The sequence below is a fragment of the Aquarana catesbeiana genome, linkage group LG01 (assembly GCF_042186555.1).
Source record: "Aquarana catesbeiana isolate 2022-GZ linkage group LG01, ASM4218655v1, whole genome shotgun sequence".
Lineage (NCBI taxonomy): Eukaryota > Metazoa > Chordata > Amphibia > Anura > Ranidae > Aquarana > Aquarana catesbeiana.
In genome coordinates this window covers 359,788,007-359,810,345 of record NC_133324.1, presented here as the reverse complement: position 1 = coordinate 359,810,345, position 22,339 = coordinate 359,788,007, and the positions used below count along the sequence as shown (strand labels likewise).

Below are 22,339 nucleotides of genomic sequence, written 5' to 3'. Positions count from 1 at the left end.
CTGCTGGCTTTTATCAATAGGACACTTACCTGTCCTGGAGTCCAGCATTGTCGGCACCGCAGTTGATGTTTCCATCAGCTGTCGGGTGCTTCCGCTGCCGCCATTGCGGGTAAGGGTACCTGGCAGTGTAGCCTTACGGCTTGACGCCGGGAACCCTACTGCTTATGCACGAGGCTTGCTCCTCTCTCCCACTGGCCCGGTGACAGGGAGAGGAGGGAGGAGGAGGGAGCTCAGCGGTGATATCACGGGCTGCGGCCCGGACTCCCTGAAGTGGGAACAGGATACCTGTCAAAGACAGGTATCCTGTCCCCCCTCCCCTGCAAAAGGTGGCAATTGTGGCACCAGAGGGGTAGAGGAGACAAATAAGCGGAAGTTGCACTTTTGGGTGGAACTCCGCTTTAAGTTAATGGAGTGGCCTAGTCAGTCTCCAGACCTTAATCCTACAGAAATGCATGGAGGGAGCTGAAACTTCGAGTTGCCTAGTGACAGCCAAGACACCATAAGGATTTAGAGAAGATCTGTAAAAAAAGAGTGTATCAAAATCCCTCCTAAGATGTGTGCAAACCTGGTCACCAACTACAAGAAATGTATTGCCACTAGGGCGCATGTACGGCATGGGACAGAGCGGCCGCTTCTAACGAGAGCTCTTCACAGGGCTCTCAGCCACTAAAAAGGGGACACAAATCTCAGCAATCAGCGCAGAAACCAGGCATCCCCGCACATAAGCACCTGTGCATGCCGAATACAGGGAAGAAGAGACGTGGGGGGTCACCAGAAGTCTCTGACACACTATCTTCTCAGATCACAAGTACAGAGCAGCATGTCAAAAAATGGCGCTGGCTCCCTGCCCACCTCATCTGCCTTCCCTCCTCCGACAAAAGACCTGCAGCAGCTGGACACAGACTCATCCAAAAGCTGTGAGTACATCCCACTCTCAAAAGCAGATCTGGACATCAGTTTAGACACTTTATATACTAAACTGTTCACTAAATTCTAAACAGAGATCCAAAAATCCACTAGTACCCTATCCCAAGAAATAGCAGCCATAGGCACACGCATGAACTTGCTAGAAAATAAGCACGATGAACTAACAATTGCATTTAATGATCTCTCAAGGGAGCATGAAACCCTTTCCTCTGCTTTTACACAGTTGCAAGCACATGTGGAAGATTTAGATAACAGGAACAGAAGGAGTAATCTTAGAATAAGAGGAGCTCCAGAATCGATCACAGATTTAATTGCATACTCAAAATCATTCCAGTCTCTGTTACCAGAACAAGACCCCTGATCCTTTATATGCAATCAAATTCATTGTGCACTAAGGGCCAAACCCCCTCCAGATAAACCTCCCAGGGACATCATATTATGCATGAAAGACTTTTTGATCAAAGAAAAAATAATGCGGGCTGCACGTGGCATCAGAAACCTCACTTTAGATGGAGTTCAGTTGCAGATATATCCAGACATCAGGTGACAGACGCAGAACCAGGCATGAACCCGGTCAATGGAATAATGGAACTAAGAAGAATTACATATTTTTACATATTTTTTATGAAGGATAAACAGAAGACCATCTTTCCCTTTTTTACACCTTTTCTTCTCGACATATATATATTTTATTTTTTTGCTTTTTATTTTTTACTTTTTTTAATTTTTCTTTCTTTTACTTCAAGAATTTTCCTTAAACAGATTTATATCCACTCACCCTGACTCACTTGAGAGTCCTCATGGTTATAGACCTGTTTCAAAAACACCAGAGTATATACTAACTGCAATATTAGCCCTATGCACTAATTCTGTGTAAAGTAATTTTTCACAGCATGAATGGCTAAACTCAACCAAATGATGATGACATACTGACATCTACTGCCATAAAGTGGTACAACATGCCTTAACACATAATTTTTCCACATTACCTTAATAGATTCAGATCAGTATTTTTTATAATCTATTATAATCCAACACTGCCATCTTGTGTCCTATAATGGCAATGCGGACTCCATTGCATAGACCAGCTGGCATAGACTAAAGATATGTTTACATTCAGCTTGTGGACTCCATTGCAAAGACTAAAGATGTGTTTACATTCAGCTACTCCTTATGGATGCTTATCACATGACATACACCTAAATAGCAGTACTTTTCGCAACAGTGAACATATCTCCCCCTTTTTTTTTTTATATTATTTTATCTTTTTTGCTTACTTTTCTCTCTTTTAATTTCTCTAGAGACATACCTAGTGATAACCACCATATATAAAAACGTAAGTTTTTTTGGTTATCTCACTCATATAAGTTGATTATAAATATAGCTTAGACATCGATGGAGCAATATACCCATAAAGCATAATAGAATCTATCAAAATCATGCGCCTTAATTATTTCCTGCCTCATGGCGACAACACATTATATACACACTGATTCAGATAAAAATTTACATAAATCAAATAAAATTACTTCTAGATTAACTATTTTTTTCTTTCACGGTTTCAAGAACAGAATCCTTTACAGCGTCTTTATATTTGAATGTATTTGTTAAAAGTTGCACAGTTATTCAGTCGTTACATATTTTCTCACTAGTGAGATTTTTTCTGTTCTCTTTAAATGTTTATTCACGTATTACTTCAGATTTTTTTTTTTTGGTTATTTTTTGTTAAGTTCACAAATTTGGATTCTAACATTTTAATGCCCCGTACACACGGTCGGATTTTCCGATGGAAAATGTCCGATCGGAGCATGTTGTCAGACATTCCGACCGTGTGTGGGCTCCATCGGACATTTTCCATCGGATTTTCCGACACACAAAGTTTGAGAGCAGGCTATAAAATTTTCCGACAACAAAATCTGATCGCGTCAATTCAGATTGTGTGTGGCCAGTTCCGACGCACAAAGTGCCACGCATGCTCAGAAGAAATTCCGAGACAGAACAGCTCGGTCTGGTAAAATTAGCGTTCGCAATAGATACAGCACTTTCGTCACGGTGCAATGTCAAAAATGGTTTAATACAGAGCACTCTCTTCTTCTTTATAATGTGAGAAGAATGAAGTAGTTTTGCTGCTCATATTCACACAGACTTCTCACAAACTTCTTTCTTTATTATTTATCGGGACTCCCTCAATATATTTGGATTTGTCACATCTGATAAAATTATTTTTGGGCTGTTTTTTTCTTTTTTTTTTTTTTTTAAGGCTTTTTTTTGTTTTTTTAGGTTTGTATTTTTTTCAAGTCTGATCTTTGTTCTATTTTATTTTTAGTTTTACTCCATAATATTTTTGTGTGTGTTTTGTGTGTCAAGTTACCACAACACCATTGATATCTTATATTATTTAATCTCAAGGAGATTGTTTGGTGTTGGTGTCCCTTGTTAATTTCACATTGTACTTTAGAAATGTACCTGAATCCTCACAAACTGTCCTTTTTGAAGGAAAAAACACATAGGAGAGTATAATTGAAACAAAAAATCCTTTATTAAGGGCTCAGAACCAAACAAAGAGGGAGGCAACACTGGAGAAACAGCTGAAATGAGTGAAGCCTTGGACCCCCAGGGCAGACATCAATTCTTCATCAAAATTGGTGGCCTGAGGAGTCCTTATCTAAGGGAGTGCAGTCTGGTCCAGAAGTCTCTGAGATCCGGAAAGCAGCAGATGACATCTGTGTCCCCAGGCTGTGGTACTACAAGAGCCTGCATCTTTTGCCAGACCAGACTGGACCCAGGGTCATCACTTTCTGGTCTTCTGGTGGCTTCCTTCCTGGATGTGGCTCAGGTGTTGGAGATGTGGCAGGAGGAGGAGTAGGACCTGTAGGAGGAGGAGGACTAGTAGGACCTGGAGGAGGAGGAGGAGGAGGAGTAGTAGGACCTGGAGGAGGAGGACCATGTGTGAGGTTACAAATGTGGGTAGCAGATGTTATTTGGCCCCTCAACCCCTTATTGAGAGCTTCCAACATAAAGGACTCACACAGGAGTTGTTGGCCCTCCTCCATCTGCCTCATTTTGCAGGCAGTTATGCAAGCAAAGTCCTCCTCCACAGTGTGGGGGGTTCTCAGGGCCTCATTAGCCTTCCAAAAGAGGCCTATGGCAGCCTCCTCCAGGGTACTCCTCTTCCTGCCACTTTGTCTTTGCGGTTGTAGGGGAGGGACCTGCATATCAGGCAGCCTGCTTGGCCCGGCCACCTCCTGGCTGAGACTTCCCTGTGTATGAAAAAGGGATATGGTTTAAGTTTTTGCTTCATCAATCACAATCATAAATTAGTACTCCAAACTAACATCTAGTTAACATCATTGATTGGACAAGCAGAAATATTTAGAAGAATGCTATACCTGGCTCAAGCTGGGCTCCTCCACATGTTGCTGCCTGGAAGGCCCAAGTTGGGCGTCAGAAGCCTCAGCTGGGGTGGAAGGAAGCGTGGAAGGAAGACTGGAGAGTGATGACCTGGGTTCAGTCTGATCTGCCAGAAAATGCAGCCTGTCATAGTACCACAGCCTGGGGACATAAATGTCATCTGCTGCTCCGGATCTCTGGGAATCCTGGACCTTCTTGTGCTCCCTTAGATAAGTGCTCCTCAGGCCACCAATTAGGATCTTCAAATAGGTCATGTCTTCCGTGGGGACCACCGTCTTCACAAATTCCAGCAGTTGATCCAGTGCTGCCTTCCTCTTTGTTTGGTCTTATATTCAGGGTGTTTTATCTCCCACAGACAGGGCAGCTCCCTGACCATATCAATGAAGCTTGCCATAAAGTCGTTATCTTTCAAGATATCCATTTTCACTGCAAGACACAACACAAGACAAACCCTAATGTCAGCCTAAAGTCTTCTAAACTTGTGCAAATACAGGCCTCAATCTAGAAGCAGTATAGGCCCAATGTTAAATCTTACCTTCGTTATCACGATCGGCGCCTCTGATACTCCTTCCTCCGCTCACAGATCGTACGTACTACGCACGCGTTTTACGCTTTATACACACTGCGCATGCGTGTAACTCCGCCCGCCCCTGACATTCTTTCTAGTCTATTCCCTGTGGGGGAAGAGGACATGGCGGAGACACAGCAGGTGCGTGCTAATTACGGCAACGAGGAGGAGGGGGAGGAAAGCCCGGAGCCAGAAACGTCTGGATCAAGAAGGAGAAGATTTAAGGCCTCAAATATGTCCTTTGGGGAGATGTTGGAGATGGTCGATATCCTGAAGAAGGCCGACTATGATGGAAAGTTTGGACCTTACCCCAACCCCAATGTCAGAAAGGCCAAGATAATGGCGAAAGTGGTCAAAAGTCTGCACCGGAATTTCGGGGTACGACGATCGAAAGATCAGCTCAGGAACTGGTGGTCGGACCTGAAATTAAGAGAACACGAGCAGTACAGAAAGATCCGGAGAGTGCTGCAAAAAAGTAAGTAGTTGTCCAGTGTTCCTATTCTTTTTGTGTTTATTATGTTCGTGCTGCTCCATGTGCTTTTAGGAACTGTTGTACAGTTTAAAATGGCAACTTTCATGTTCATGGGCACATTATTCGTTCGTATCAAACATTTTTCTTTCGGCCAATAAAACACCATTGTTTTTGCCATATGCATTTGACCACATTTTTTAGGGCCTACTTGTATGAAACTAATTTGGTTGGGTAGATGGGTTTGTTACTAGAATGAAATGCAAACTAGATTCTGTGTAAGGAGAGGACACTCAGCAGCAGTTTTCACATCTGGACACTGGAGCACTAGTGTGGGACACAAGAACACCCTTTTTATTAGGAGGCCCACACAGGTGCTCCAGTGTATACTAAAGGGGTGTCTCCATCTGTGAAGCTTGTACAAGACAGGTAAAGTATTGAAGTTTGACAAAGGACAATAAAAATTCTACATCTTGGAACTCTGCCAAAATAGACAATTGTACCCCACTTCCAAGCAATGTTTCATATTCCTATTTCTGCCATCAAATATCTGTGTGCTAAGTATACCTTTTTTGTTTCACATAGGGGAGAAAAGACTCGGAGGACACCCCTCATCCGAGGAGACCAGAGACCCCCCACCTCTGGAAGAAGGGGAAATCCCCCCAAGCAACGCAGAGCAGGAGGAGGAAGACATGGTGGAACTAGTCACCACAACAGGTGAGTGTCTGCGACCACAGGCTCAGGTAAAAGATGGATGCCGCCATATTTATAATACTTTTTTTTTTTTTGGTTTCTCTCTTTTTAGGTGATCATGATGTTGTGGATCCTGATCCTCTCACCTTGGAAAATGCCCAGATCCTGATCGGGGAGATCATGGGGTGTAATGTTGCCTTGGAAAACATCACGAAAAACATCAATGATGTTGTTAAAAAAATAAGACCATCATTGATGTTTTGGGGAGAGTTTAAAACCCCTCCAAAGCCCTTTCTTTTATGGTGTACTACAATTTTAATTTTTTTTAGAGAATTGTAGAAAAGCCAAATTTTGAGGATGCACAAAGTGTGCCATCATGTGCTATCTGCCATCACGGGAGATCAATGGACGCGTTTTGGGGGTGTAACCCCTTCCTCAATAATAAAGTAGCTGTGAGGAAGGGGTTGCATCCCCAAAACACGTCCCTTGATCCCCCGTGATGGCAGCTAGCACATTTTGACATTCGTAAATTGGTGTGCATCTTCAAAATTTGGCTTTTCCTGGGGTGACTTCACCCCATCTGAACGCAATATCAAACACAGTTCCTAAATACTCATGTCTGATATTGCCTTCAAGTTCTACCAAATGTGAACTTTGTAAGTTCAAGATTTGTGTCTTTCTTGTTGGTTTGAAACATGCCTGTTTCATCTCAAATGGACATTTGTACTTTTTCGAATGCCACCACAAAAATTGTTATACAACAAACACGTTGGTTTGTTTTAAAAACCTTTTCTAAATGCACATGTGATTGTGCAGGTATTAAAAAGATTGTTAATCAAGAATGTGTGTATAATTGTCTCAATGCTACAACACTTTTGTGGTGCTCCAATTGCTGCTTTATGTGACAATGGGTGTTATTTAATAAGGGCCAATCCACTTTGCACTACAAGTGCAGTTTCAGTGCAGTTTCAAGTGCACTTGTAGTGCAAAGTGTCTTTGCCTTTAGTAAATAACACCCAACAGTGCTTTTTAAGGTTACACAATCACGCCATTTTCAGGACTCACTACATTTCTGTCAGGGTCAGCTATAACAAACACAAGCAGTAAATGTCAACAAAGATTTGCTTAATTTTTTTTTATTTGATAAAGGTTTCACACATTGTCTGGCATATTGATGGCCCCTCTACCCGCAAAGAACTCAAGGTATCTTAGCCGGACATCACGGGCACTCAGGGAGGGCAAGCCAGGACAGCCACTTTCAAGCACTGTCAGGGTTGTTTCATTTATAATTCCGGCCTCAGGCCCAACTGAGCCAGCATAGTTGGCAGAATGTTGACGTAAAAAGTTATGTAGAACACAGCACGCCAGGATAATATGATTCAGTTTGTACTCCACCATATGTATGGGTGTAAGAAATAGGCGGAACCGGCTGGCCATGATTCCAAACGTGTTTTCCACCACTCTTCTGGCTCTGGCCAGCCGGTAATTAAAAACCCTCTGGTCCGAGGTGAGGGTCCTCATCGGGAATGGCCGCATAAGATGGTCCCCCAGCGCAAATGCTTCATCCGCAACGAAGACGAATGGAAGTCCTTCCACGTTGTCTTCTGGAGGTGGCAAGTCCAAGCTGCCATTCTGGAGACGCCTGTAAAACTCCGTCTGGGCGATGACTCCACCATCGGACATCCGGCCATTCTTCCCCACGTCCACATACAGGAACTCATAATTAGCTGACACCACCGCCAACATCACAATACTATTGAACCCCTTATAATTATAATAGTACGCCCCTGAGTTGGGTAGTGGGATGATGTGGATGTGTTTCCCATCAATTGCCCCTCGGCAGTTAGGAAAGTCCCACCGTTGGGCAAAGTGGGAGGCCACAGTCTGCCATTCCTGTGGCGTGGAAGGAAACTGTTGAGGAAAACAAAAAAAATTAGTCTTTTTGCACATAAACATGGAAAGCTGATTAGACACAAAACTTCTTGGCCAACATCAAGATAACATTTATTAATGGGAATTTTTAAAGACCAAAATATAAGGTACACCTCTCAGATTCCTGTACACATTTGAGACATTTGGACATTCTGCTATTACCTATCAAGATAATAATAGGATACAAAAACTTGAAACAGTACCATTTGAAAGTATACAGGCAGGCCCTTGCACTACATGCTTTGGGGAATTCATCCATACATCTGACCACAAAAGAGGTGGGTATAGTGTGTATGGGTTTGGCAAAGTCAGCAGATAGATGATTGAGGATAGATAGAGAATTGTTATCAGCTGACTTAGCAGTTGGGGGAAGGGAGGGTTCCAAATGATTTGGGGACCCCCCCAAAAAAGCCTCTGGCACTCTGCCTGAATTTAAAGCACAAATCACATTTAAAAACATTTTAGGGGGTGTTTGGGGTAAAGCACTACTATGGAGCTGATAAAATACATTGTTAAGTGACTACATGAGGTGAATATAGGGCCAGGAGACCATGCTGGGGAGGTAAGTGAAGGCAAATATGTATGAAGGACAAAAAAAATAATTACATAAAAATGCAGCATGAATGAGGACAAAGGAGACATTCACAGCATATTCCAATCATGGTAATTAGGGAATGAGGAAAGAAATACAACATATTATCAAACATTAAATACAAAAAAATGTGATATTAAAGGATAAAAATCTTACCTTAATATACTCCTTCTGCAGGACCTGGATGATGGCAGAACAGGTCTCTGGGATAATGATTCCCAGAGCCTGGGAGGAGATGCCTGTTGAGAACTTCAAGTCCTGCAGGCTTCTCCCCATCACCAAGTACCGCAGGGTGGTGACGAGCCACTGCTCCGGAGTGATGGCTTGCCTCATGCAGGTATCCTGCCTGCTAATATAGGGGGTCAGCAAAGCCAACAAATGATGAAATCCGTCATCCAGAGAAAGTTCCTGAAATCATCAGGATTATGCTCACAGATCTCACGGAGCAGAGGCATATGACAGAACTGGTCACGCTGGAGCAACCAATTCTTGGTCCATGAACTCCTCCCCACCCTGTTCATGGACTGGACTTGTGTCAAGGTCAGGACCCCAACACTAAGCCCCCACACAGCACGAACTCTACGAGGAGTACGTATACGCAACATGGCTAGAAAACGGTCGGCTGCTCAGAACAAAGTAACAGAACGCACTGAAGAACAGCAAGGCCTGTGAAGAGCGACCTGAAAAACAGTAACGGACGAACAAGAACACAATGACTAATCAAAGTCACGCGTATCTTGCTGCACACACTGAAGAGCAGATACAAACCCACAAGCACAAACTAAACAGCAGAAAATGATCTGAAAACCACGAGTCTGAAAAAGCGTGAATCGTCTCTCACCAAACTTTTACTAACAGGAGATTAGCAAAAGGAGCCGAAAGAGTGCTGCGCTTGGTTCTGAACTGGCCTTTTCTAGTCTCGTCGTACGTGGTTTACGTCACCGTGTTCTTGGCGATCGAAAATTCCGACAACTTTGTGCTACCGTGTGTACGCAAAACAAGTTTGAGCCAACATCCGTTGGAAAAAATCCTCGGATTTTGTTGTCGGAATGTCCGATCAATGTCCGATCGTGTGTACGGGGCATAAGACTGAGTTTAAGACCATTCGGTCTCGTTAAGTTTCACGGTCGGTTGGAAAATCTTTTTTTTTCCAACCCCATATAGTTTTTTCATTACAGATATATGTTACGCTTAATTAATGTTAAACCAATTTTCAGATTTTATAAACAAAAATAATTATGGTACATTGTTTTTGCTATGCCTCGCGTTGCACATGGTAGAAAAAAATATAAGTTGTAATAAATTCTTGTACACGTGGTTGACCTTATTTATATTTAGAAGAGATGGACATCTATACCCCATTCACCATTTCAATTATCATACATTATCACTTCCCGATGAATCCCCACAATTGGTACTAAAACAATGACCATCACTGTTTTATCACACAATGTCCAAGGATTTAATTCCCTGTACAAAAGATAAAAAGCCTTCTTACAATATAAAAAACTAAATGCCAAAATATTAATGGTTACAAGAAACACATTTCATGAAAGACAGCCACCCTACATTTTTTCACAAAGCCTTTAATCAATACTTTTATACCTCAACCTCCTCCAAAACCAAAGGAGTAGCTGTCTTTATCCATCATTCTTTCCCATTACAGGTTCTACAGGTTTACAAGGACCAAGATAGTAGGTTCATCATTATCAAAGGCACTTTATCAGGTAGAGGATTAACGATCGCCAATGTATATGCACCAAATTAGACACAAACCACTTTCTTCACACAATTTTTTAATACATTACAACAATACCATTCAACACATATTATTTTGGGCGGAGACTTTAACTCAGCTTTCCAACCTAACCTTGATCATAGTAAACAAAACCAAAACTAAAAAACATTTTCAAAAACAACTATTACACACATAAATGATTTACAACTAATAGACTCCTGGAGAGCATTAAATGTAGGCGCACGTGAATAGACTACATATTTTGCACCCTAATAATCCTAGCCAACACCCTTGACGCCTCAATACACCCTTGTTCCTGGTCAGGCCACCATACCACCACTCTTAGTACTCAATTTATAGGCCTTATTTCTACCCCATATTCATGGAGAATTAATGAATCCTTATTAACAGACCCCAAACACCAAAATGAGATTACCTCAGAAATAAAAGACTATTTTGCATTAAATTCAACTCCAGATATTTCTCCAGCTACATTATGGCTAGCCCATAAAGCTGTATTGAGAGGCCACCTCATTAAACGAGCAGCACAATGTAATAAGAAAAAATGGGAAAAAATTCACTCTCTCACCAAAGATCTCCACAACCTATATAAAGATCATACCAATTCACACAACCCAAACACCTACAAATTAATTTCTCAAAAACTTAATGAATTAGACTCATTACTCTCATTTATTGCAGAAAAGGCACTCCGCTGGTCAAAAGCAAAATTTTTCCTATCCAGCAATGCATATTCTACAATGTTTGCTCGCAAACTTAATCAATCAATAAAACCCACCCACGTTTATAACTCAAGAATAATACAAATCAGCTGGTCACTCATCCCCAAGAAATTCTGTCTATATTCAAAAAATTCTATTCAGATCTCCTCTCGGCACCCACTTCATCGATTTCACCCTCAGCACTATCTTCATTAGACAAACTCCCTATTCCAAAGCTAACCCAAACACAAATAGATGAATTAAACGCACCATGCACAGAAGAGGAACAACTAATAATTAAATCCCTTAAGAAAAATTCAGCTCCTGGCCCAGACGGATTCTCCTCTTTTATTATAAACAATATCACCATCTTCTAATACCAAATTTGACAAAATTATACAATAACATCCTTAAAAGAGATCAGTTCCCAGAAGAAATGTTACTTGCCAACATGTCTCTCATCCCAAAACTAAACAAAGATCACACATTACCCCAAAATTATAGACCAATTTCGGTAATAAACAACGATCTTAAAATATTTAGAAGACTGTTAGCCCATAGATTAGCATTAATAATCCCCTCCCTGATTTCCCCTTATCAAACAGGCTTCATACCAGGTAGACAAATTACGGACAATATCAGATTAGTAACAAACATAATTTAAGATGCAAATATCAACTCCAGATCAGTCCTATTACTTAGCCTTGATATTAATAAGACATTTGACAGTGTATCCTGGAATTTCCTTGATGTAGTACTGAAAAGATATGGAAACAAAGGAGAATTTTTCCATGCCTTTCCAGCTCTTTATCACAACCCATCTACTAGGATAAGACTACCAGGATGTAATTCAGACATTTTTAAGTTGGGCAGGAGTACACGTCAGGGATGTCCCCTTTCTCCCTTACTATTCGCTCTAGCGATTGAGCCCTTAGCCACAGCAATACTACTACACCCAGACAGCAAAGGTTATAATTCTAATAATAACACCTATAAATTGAGCATGTATGCAGACGATATGATTTTATTCCTCACGCAACCCAATATAGCTTTACCCAATCTATTACATACTCCTAAAACATTTGCATCATTATCAGGCCTAACAGTAAATGTTTCCAAATCTATCAGTATGCCAATAAACATCCCACCATCTAATTTAGACTCCTTACTTACCTCATTCAGTTTTACCTGGTCAATGGAGTCTCTCCCATATTTAGGCATCTTTCTCACCCCAATTAATAATCTATTCTCAAAAAACTACTTACCCATAATACAAAAATTAAGATCGATGCTCAAGATGTGGAAATCTTTCAAAATATCTTTCTTAGGCAGAATCACAGCAATTAAAATGACGATTCTTCCAAAGTTATTATACCTATTTAGGGCACTCCCAATTATACTAAATAAAGTAAATATTACTAAATTCCAAACAGAGATTAACAGGTTTATATGTTTAGACTCTCACCCACGTCTATCGAGATTAGTATTATATAAATCACAAAAGAACGGAGGTCTGGGTCTCCCAGATTTCTGGTTATATTACTTAGCTACCAGATGGTCACAAATCACACAATGGCATATTCCCAACCCCAAGATCCCATGGGTCAGGTTTGAAAAAGACTCAATTCTACCATATTCTATCTCTGGAATATTATGGGGAAATACATACCCTAGACACTCTTAACCAACTAGTCTCACAATCATAACAATTATGGAATCTACACAACAAAAAATGTATTTTTATTTATTTTAGGTACTTATATAGCGCCGTCAATTTACGCAGCGCTTTACAAACTGATATCTAACACACCCCCACAGACTTCTTTTGTTGGAGATTCTAAATTCCCCTGGAATACGCATGATACTGGAGACTTTTCATGGTGGATAAACAACAACCTGACACCCTTCTCTAATTTTATAGAACACAACAAATTCGTATCATTCTCCTTTCTAAAATCTAGACATCAGATTCCCGATACTGAGTTTAATAAATTCCTCCAGATCAGACACTTTTTTAGCACATATTTCCAAATAACAAACTCACACCCACCATCATTCTTCGAAAACATATGTCTAAAGTCACCAAGAAGAACTGGACTGATATCAGAAATATACTCTAATCTAGTTAATAACACAGAACAAAACAAACACCCTTATATGTACAAATGGGAGCAAGAGTGTGATTTCTCGTTTTCAACTGAAAACTGGGACAATTGCATCAATAATCTACACAAATGCACCAGATCAATCACGATTAAAAAGACTGCAATTAAATTATTCACAAGATGATGTTATACTCCGGTATTATAACATTTTCCCCACAACTTCTCAGACTTGCTTCAGAGGTTGTAATTCCACAGGTTCATTCTCAAACTTTTTTGGAATTGTGAGAAGGTCACATATATATGGAAGCAATTAGAAAAAATTACTTCCAAAATTTCAGATAGTAGTATAAACCTCACTCTCCACAACTGTGTCCTATTTTCCCCTATCATTGGACTCACCACCCATAATATGAGGCTGATCCACAGAATATGTGTACAAATACACTGGTTGATAGCATTCCATTGCAAATCCTCATCAGTCCCCAACACAATTGAGAACCAGAATTAACAATATTAATCTTATGGAAAAATATTCCACACACTAAAGAACACCAATCATTTTTTATAACAAAAAATGGGACCCATGGCTTAACCTTTCCAATCTCTTTTTCAACCCTGAATGACATTACTAGTAATATATGTCCGAAGGACATTATAAGATATGTATATATACAACAATCTTAGAGTTTAATATAAAAGTGCTAACATACTACAACAAAATCTATCTATCAACAATCACAGATTATATTTTGATCTTTCTTATGTGTAAACTACCTGTATTGTACTTTTTTTTTATATATGACAAAGCTTTTTGTACCACCTTTTGTACCAAATAAAAATACTTTGTAAACAAAAAAGAAATGTATTGCCTCTGTGCTTGTCAACAATGGTTTCTCCACCAAGTACTAAGCCCTGTTTTGCTTGGGGATCAAATACTTATTATACTCACTGAACTGCAACTCAATTTATAACATTTGTATCATGTGTTTTCTCTGGGTTTTTGGTTGATATTCTGTCTCTATCATTTAAAATACATCTATGATAAAAATTATAGACCCTTCATTTCTTTGTAAGTGGGCAAACTTACAAAATCTGCAGGTGATCAAATAATTATTTTCTACACTTTATATCCTAGCTTTAAAAGATAAGATATGTCTGAGGCCACAACCTATAATTTCATATACCACATAACGGAGACTTTTTCTCTATCCTCGGTAATAACTACACCTAACACATTTAAATATTAATAATTAAAAACCTGTGTTCGAGATCATAATGTAACACCAAATTACATTTACACATACACAAGAAAAGGCTAATCAACAAACCTAAAGAAGAAAAAAAAGGGGGGGGAAGAGGAGGGTTCAGATCAGATTTTACTATACATATTGTGAAAATACTGCCAAAATTAATATTTTTGGTCATGCTTATATTGATGCAATTTGTTGCCAAAATATGCTACTACTTGCTACTTGTGTAATTTACACCATAGAGACCAATTTTTGTCGATCTATTTAGCAGCTGATTACTACTCCAAGGCCCCATTCACACCACTACGGTGTGTGAGCACACAGGCATTAACGCACATTGTTAATTTTAATGTGTGTGGCGTTCATTTCAATGGGTTGCCTAATATGCCACATGCATTAAAAAGGTACACGTTACTACAGTGTGATGAAAATGGCCCATTAGCAATTTATTTGTGGAGATTTTGTAGTATGCATACCAAGCTGGCCATCAGACAGTGCCTTCACATTGTTTCTGACAGTAGCTAATTTCTTGGTTGTCAGTTTTATGAAAAATATTGTGCCATAAACAACACCTTTATAGAGAAAATCAAAGGTTTGCCAAAAACATATGCAGCAACATCAAAATGATTAAATCAATACTTCCAGGTAATGTGTATTGTATTTTGAGTGTATTTGAGTATAATGTACTAATTAGGAATGAGTGCCGATTAATATGTCTTTCTTTAGTATCTGAAACATGGGTACCAGTCAAAACATCTGGCTCACTTCCTGAGGCAAGGTAATAATTATTACTATTGTTATTATTATTATACAGGATTTATATAGCATCAATGTAATGTCAATGTAATACTTACACCATTTACTGTCATCTGTGTTTTAATGTCACTGTCCGTTTAATAATGTTTGTATAAAAATCAGTAACTTTGTTGCTCAGGTTGGGACATGCATTTGCCACTGTTGGACACCAGATATATATGTTTGGCGGGAGTTCTATGGATGGCATGTTCTATAGTGATGTGCATATGCTGGACACAGGTAAATTGCTTTTTTAGTAAAGTCAAAATGATTCAATTGTAATAGCAGGGAAATCCACTCTAAATCCTGAGTATTGTAAGCCTATCATTAAAGGTTTAGTCCCAGATAAGCCATATATTTCACTAGTTATAAAAACAACAAATTAATTAGATTAATACATTAGAAGTGTTTCTAATGTATTCATTTTAATTTGTTTTTAATTTGAACTAGAATTAAGGTGGCAGGGTACTGTTCTAACCGTGTATATTTGTTTAACATTCGTATTTACCTAGCCTAGTGTGCGTCATACATTGTAATTATCTATACTTGGTAGCATTAGTCCCTAGGATATAAATGCGAAGGTCCATATGCAGTGGAGTAATAATAGTAGCATGGATATAATAGTTTTGTTTGTAGGCAGTTGCATTATTAATAGACTTTATGACAAACTGATGATTTGCAACCAAAGCTTTTCATATTTAGATGCTAATATTGCTTTTTAATTCTCTGACATATTTGGTCTTATTTAGCCACTTTAGTTTGGCAGTGTTGTGATATCAAAGGTGAGACCCCAGCAGGAAGAAAATACCATTCATTTACAGCACACCATGATAAGGTACTGTAATAGGTGAATTTACACAATATTGATAACAACAAATTTGAGTCTTCTGACCAGGATTTGCTAGTTTTTATAAAACTGCATGTGTTGAATTTGGGGCAACAACCTTTATTTTAACCTTATCTGCCTCTGTGCACCACCCCTGGTAATGAAGGGCCATTACTTCATATATTTCCAGGAAATGCTAGTGGTAGATTAATAAGCACCCAACCAATATGGCCCTAGAATGTGTATGGACATCACAGGGACATTAAAGACTGCAAAACAACAATAACAAAAAAGGGGGGCACCAACTTAGTGCATTACCACGATAAATTCAATACATTTTATTTAAAAATAAAATAATAGTCATTATACTCACAAACGTATGAAATAAGTAGGCATGTCTCAACAAGTGGAACCAATCGCCTTCAGAATTTCTGCATTCTACCAGAATCTTTCACTATCTTGGCTCTGAGGAAGATGGTTCAACCAAAACCACAAATGCCTCCTGTTCTTACCATACTAATGGTAGAATGCAGTAGTAGAAGGTAATTCGTTCCACTTGTTGAGACACAAGTACTTATATCATGCATTCGTGAGTATAAAGACTGTTATTTTATTTTTAAATAAAATTTATTGTGGTAATGCGCTAGGTCAATGCACACCTCTCTTGTTATTGTTGTTTTGCACTCTATAGGGATACCCATTGTCCTGATTTAGACTAGGGATTTAGACTGACATGGCATAAACCAGCCTTTTTCAATCTTTTTACACAGAGAAACCCTTGAAATAAAGAGAATCTTCACCCCGTAAACAAAAAATATAAAAGTCAGCAGCTACAAATACTGTAGCTGCTGACTTTTAAAAAAAACACACACTTACCTGTCCCAGGATCCAGTGATATTGTTACCTGACCCAGCTCTTTGCAGGTCTTTAGGTCTAGGCATCGGTCTAGGCCGTGGCTGAGTCGCCCGGAAGAGGGGACAGGATACTTGTCAAAGACAGGTATCCGCTCCCCCCCACCCCCCTGAAAGGTGCCAAATGTGGCACCGGAGGGGGGAAGGAGACAAATGGGTGGAAGTTCCACTTTTGGGTGGAACTTCGCTTTAATGGTTAGAAAGAAAGACTCTGTGTACTTTGGAAAGTTTCATATGGCAGCATTACATAAATATATTGTGGTTGAAAACATATACCCTTTATTCGCTTTATGCTTTATTTGACTCCGGAGTTGTAGCAGCCCTGAAGTGAGAATGTGTTCCAAGGGAACAAAAGTGTCAGATTAAGTTTGACAGAAATTAAACTATATGTGACTACCTATATAGTAAGTATACCAGTAAACACTATCCCATCTGTATTAAATTTTACATATTGCTGTGTATTAAAGGCATGTTAAGGGAATATTTCATCCATGAAAATCGGGTCTAGACAGTAGACAGTAAAACTATGGAAATGGCCTTCAGACATTCTCTCTCTAACCTTATCATTCATTGCTGTATTTTTTTATTTAAATATAACAGGATATTTACCTATTTGGAGGAATCTCGGCGTGTGAAAATGAGACCAAAATGCTAAAATGTGATGTTATGAAATTAAGCCTTGGTAAGAAATGCATTACTAGAAAATGATTAAATGAAATCTGGTATTTAGACACATTACCAAGATAAGGAAAACTATAAATGCAATTAAGAAAATAAATTAACAAATACACTTTAATATTTGCATATAGATATCGATAGTTATATTTAGCAGATCTATATAGTGCATTCCAGGGACATCAAAAATTAAGAAATTAAGCAAAAGGTAAAGAACAGTTAAACAAGCCATTTCACACGTAGGGGTTTATTTACTAAAGGCAAATCCACTGTGCACTACAGTTGCACTGCAAGTGCACTTGGAAGTGCAGTCGCTGTAGATATGAGGGGGACATGCAAAGAAAATTAAAAAAACAGAATTTTTTCTTGTACATGATTGGATGATAGAAATCAGCAGAGCTTCCCCTCATTTCAGATCTTCCCCTCAGTTCTACAGTGCCTGCACTTCCAAGTGCACTTGCAGTGCAATTGTAATGCACAGTGGATTTGCCTTTAGTAAATCAACCCCTCAGTGTAGTTTTTCCTCTCTGAAAGAATGGCAGTCACCACTAGAACACATAAAAAACAATTGTTTTCAATGTGTTCTATTCACGCTGCAACACAGCCTGGATCTCAGCACTGTCACAGCACTTTGAATGACACTTGCGCCGTCAGGCAACACTGTACCCATATGAAATTTAAAAAAAAAAAAAAATTCACACAAATAGAGCTTTCTTTTGGTGGTATTTAATCACCATTGTTTTTTTTTTTTTTTGCTAAACAAACGAAAAAAGACCGAAAATTTTGAAAAAAAACTTTTTTTCATAATTTTCTATAAAATTTAGCAAACAGGTCATTTTTCTCCTCCACTAATGTGCACTGATGAGGCTGCACTGATGGGCGCTGATTAGGCTGCAATGATGGGCGGCACTAATGGGCACTGATAAGCAGCACTGATAGGTGACACTGATAAAGAGGCACTGATGAGCACTGATTGGCAGCGCTGGTGGGCACTGTTGGGACTGCACTGATAATCAGGACACTAATAATTAGTGCCCTGATTATCAGTGCCAATGTCCCTTTAACACAAGCTGGTTATCAGCTCTCTTCTTCTTTCCTCACGCTGTCAGTGTTAGTAAAGAAAAGCCAATAACCGGATTGTGTTTACTTCATTTGACACAGCTGATCACATGGTAAAGGGCCGCTGTGATTGGCCCTTTACCCCGATCACAGAGCACCGCAGGGGGACACACGGGCAGCTTGATCACAGAAGGACGTCTATGTACGCCTTCCCAGCAAAGTAAGCCCTGCTGTAGCCGTCCTTTAGCTATAGCACAGGTGGGAAGTGGTTAAAGCAGATATGCTGCATTTTATCACAGTGCACTGCTCTGCTTAACAGCGATATTAATGAAGTGTCATGTTTAAATAAAGTTTGTGCAAAAGCAAAAAAAAGTGGAGCTGTGTGATGCGCTAAATCGCGCATCACACCACCGGCTCACTGCAACTAATACAGACAGCTGACGCACACTAAACAGCTGTGGCTTAGTGTGTGACAAGTGTCCCATTCAGTTTTAATGGACCCCAAAAGAAAAACAGACTGGCTAGGATTATGAGGTGTTAAAGTGTAACTATGATCAAAATAAAATAGCGGTTTGTCCAATGCATTCACATGGTAATCCCCTATTAAACATAGTTTTATTACCTGTTGATCCTGCCAGTAGATCTGTTATTTTTCCACATCCTATGACAGGGTAGTCCTAGATGGACATCTAGTTTTAAATGGACTTCAAGACAAACTAAATTCCGACTCCAGCTAACACCTTTTAAGCAGTTACAGCAACAGCTTTTTTATTTTGGAAAAAAAAGGTTTAGCCACATGAACACGGGCTGATCATTGTAAGCACCCCCTCCACAAAAAAAAACGTTTGTGCCATCCCCGGATGGCATGTTGGCCTGGCATTTTACATTAAGTAATAAAATAACAGATTGAGTGACAGGATTAATAGGTAATAAAATTATATTAAGAGGTGTTTGAAAAACAAAGCCTGCTGTTTTGAAGCCAGTAACATACTAATTGTTGCTAATATTTATTTTGCCTATAGTTCCACTTTAAGAAATCAGATTAACTGATGTTTGTATCAGAATCCTCTAGATCATATATAGCACCAGTGAGCATAAGTGATATGATTCTTCAAAGTTTAGAGAGATACTCTTTCCAGGAATTCCAATTTCTTACTACAAACTGTTGTACTAGTCTGTCCCAATAAATAGACATAAACATATATTTTATGATTCTGATATGTCTGGGATAAACAAGTCTATCCTTAGATAAAGCTTTTATAAGTAACTCTTATGGTTTCCAGCATCATTATTCCATCTTTGCAGCAGATCCTGCTCCAGAAATGGCAGGCACTTACATCATTATGATGTTCAATAACATGTAGAGATTAGCCAGTGCCTACCAGAAAATGATACTCAAACAACAGTTATAAAACAGTATATAATGTCATTAAAGGGTAAGCACAGAACACAGTGATAGAGACATTAGTTTTAGCTATGTGAGTCCTGGCAGTAACACATTAAGTATTGATGTAGTACTGTTTACTAAGATGTTGCTATGAACACAATTCTAATTTTTCTTAGAAATGTTTAAACCCCACTGAATAGTCAGAATCAGTAAAAGTTTCTCTCCCAGAATACTGCAGCTTGGTTGTAATTACTTCTGTTCATTATACTACTAAATAATGCAAAATATAATGGCTTAAGTAAGACAATGAGATGTTGCTGTTTATAGCATTCATAATTTTTTAGTATAGCTGTTCCATTTGATCAGACTCCTTTGTAATTATAACTTCTATCATATATTTACAGAGCTATTATTATGTCTCAGGAAAGTGTGGTTGGAAGTAGATCACTTGTTTGCAAAGATAAGCAGACATAATTGCAGTAATTGTCAGGGCAATTAAAGTTATGGCAAATATATGAATCCACATACCAGCCCATGGTATGCCAAGAGGTCTTCTGGCATACATGAGCACATCTGTAAAGGTCGTAAGGGCACAGTTAAATAATATAGTTGATAAAAGGCAGGAAGGTACAGTTGTACCTTATAGGGAGACGTGGTAGGGGTCCTATGCTTTTGACATCTGGATATTTCTGTGCAAGAAGCATAACCTAAATCCCAACCCCAGGCACAAAAAACAGAATTTAGTCAGTTATATATTTCATTCTCTAAAAAGCCATGCTGACTTCCTTATACATTAGGCAAGTTGTGTTTACATGCAGGGGCAATTACTGCTGTACATTTGACCAGCCTAGTTCTAAGTGCCGAAGGTCTTTTAGAACCCAGAACCACAGTCATGTCTTCGTCTCCATCATGTCCTGGCCATTCCCAAAGCAAAGCCTTGGGCTGTGTTTTTTGTGAATGGTCAGGAGGAGAGGAGGCCCAGTGCTGGAACAGAGGAAAAGTGTGGCATTACCCTTCTTTTACAGTGCCTAACCCCCCCCCCCCACCCCAACATAATCCTTGTTTCAATGGAATGTGGAGCTGGAATCTTTTCGAATGGTGAGGATCTGACACATCATATGCAGGGACCCAGAATATTTCTTCAGGGACAAACCCTTGAATTCAATCAGGTCCTGAAGTTTCCCAGAGGAAATCTTGGAGTACAGGATTTGATAATTCTCATGTTAAAAGGGGTTGGCTGAGGAAGTAGCTAAAAATGAGAGAATCTACTCATGGCCAGAGGTTTTATTAATGAAATATGGAAAGAATTTGGTAATTGAGATATGGAGATAGATGGCATTTGTACAGTAGCTAACTAGATTGATCTTTGCACTGTGTTGATCTGCAAATTTCTTGCTTCTGAATGCAGAGTGTTGTAATTGGTTTAGAGTCTGGGGAATAAGGTATTGGCAAAGAAAGGCATTTAGAAGTTTGTCGTAGGTAATGAAGAATGGTGACTCCTTGAAATTAGCATCAAAGCGGAAATAAATCCATCAATTTAACAGTTCAAAAAACAATTACATTCTCGGCATGTGCATATAACTGTCACATTGCTTGTGCTCTCAACCAAACTGTCAAAACATCAAATGACTGGTCTCATAGATGATCACATGTGCAGTATCATATCAGTTGAAGATCAAACAGAGGCCAAGATGACAGCTACATTGGCTGAAAACTATAGGAGGGTTTAGTTCCACCGTAAGATTGTTATTGTAGGCAAATCTTGCCCAAGGCAGGAGGCCAACCCAATCATCATGATGAGCAGACTCTAGGGCACAAAGGTATTGTTCCAAGGATTCATTTATCCTTTTGGTTTTTCCATTGGTCCTTACAGAAATGATTAAAGACTTACAGAAGCCTTTAAAGAAGCAGGAGGGGACAGGTTGATAGTTGTGTCATTGATCTTGACAGAGAGATCAGGGGAAGGGGCATGTGGGGGGAGCAAAATTATGAGCTCGGTTTTGGATAGATTGAGTTTGAGGAAGTGGTGTGACATCCAGGTTGATATGTCAGTTAGATAGATATGTTAGTAAATTAGTGATAGTTATATGTGTGGAGACTGAAGAAGTGAGCTGAGAGGTAGAGAGATAAATTTGGGTGTTGTCGGCATAGAAATGGTATTGGAAGATGGGGCTGCTACTGATGGCTACATGAAAGGGGTACAAAATTTGCAGTCTACCACTACCCAAATACCGGTAGTTATACAGCCATCAGATATCAGTAATAAAGTCCATGAGAAG

At 39.3% G+C, this 22,339-nt stretch overlaps 1 protein-coding gene across 2 annotated transcripts in view; it reads left to right on the top strand.

Moving 5' to 3' along the window:
- Nucleotides 1–22,339, top strand: part of LOC141146432 (kelch domain-containing protein 3-like) — a 177,504-nt gene that overhangs the window by 84,854 nt on the left and 70,311 nt on the right. For both annotated transcript variants that reach the window (XM_073632958.1, XM_073632959.1), the window contains exons 8-11: nucleotides 15,134–15,185; nucleotides 15,342–15,442; nucleotides 15,952–16,037; nucleotides 17,540–17,621. In XM_073632958.1, the coding sequence (XP_073489059.1) occupies nucleotides 15,134–15,185; nucleotides 15,342–15,442; nucleotides 15,952–16,037; nucleotides 17,540–17,621 (321 nt within the window). The remainder of the gene's footprint in view (nucleotides 1–15,133; nucleotides 15,186–15,341; nucleotides 15,443–15,951; nucleotides 16,038–17,539; nucleotides 17,622–22,339) is intronic.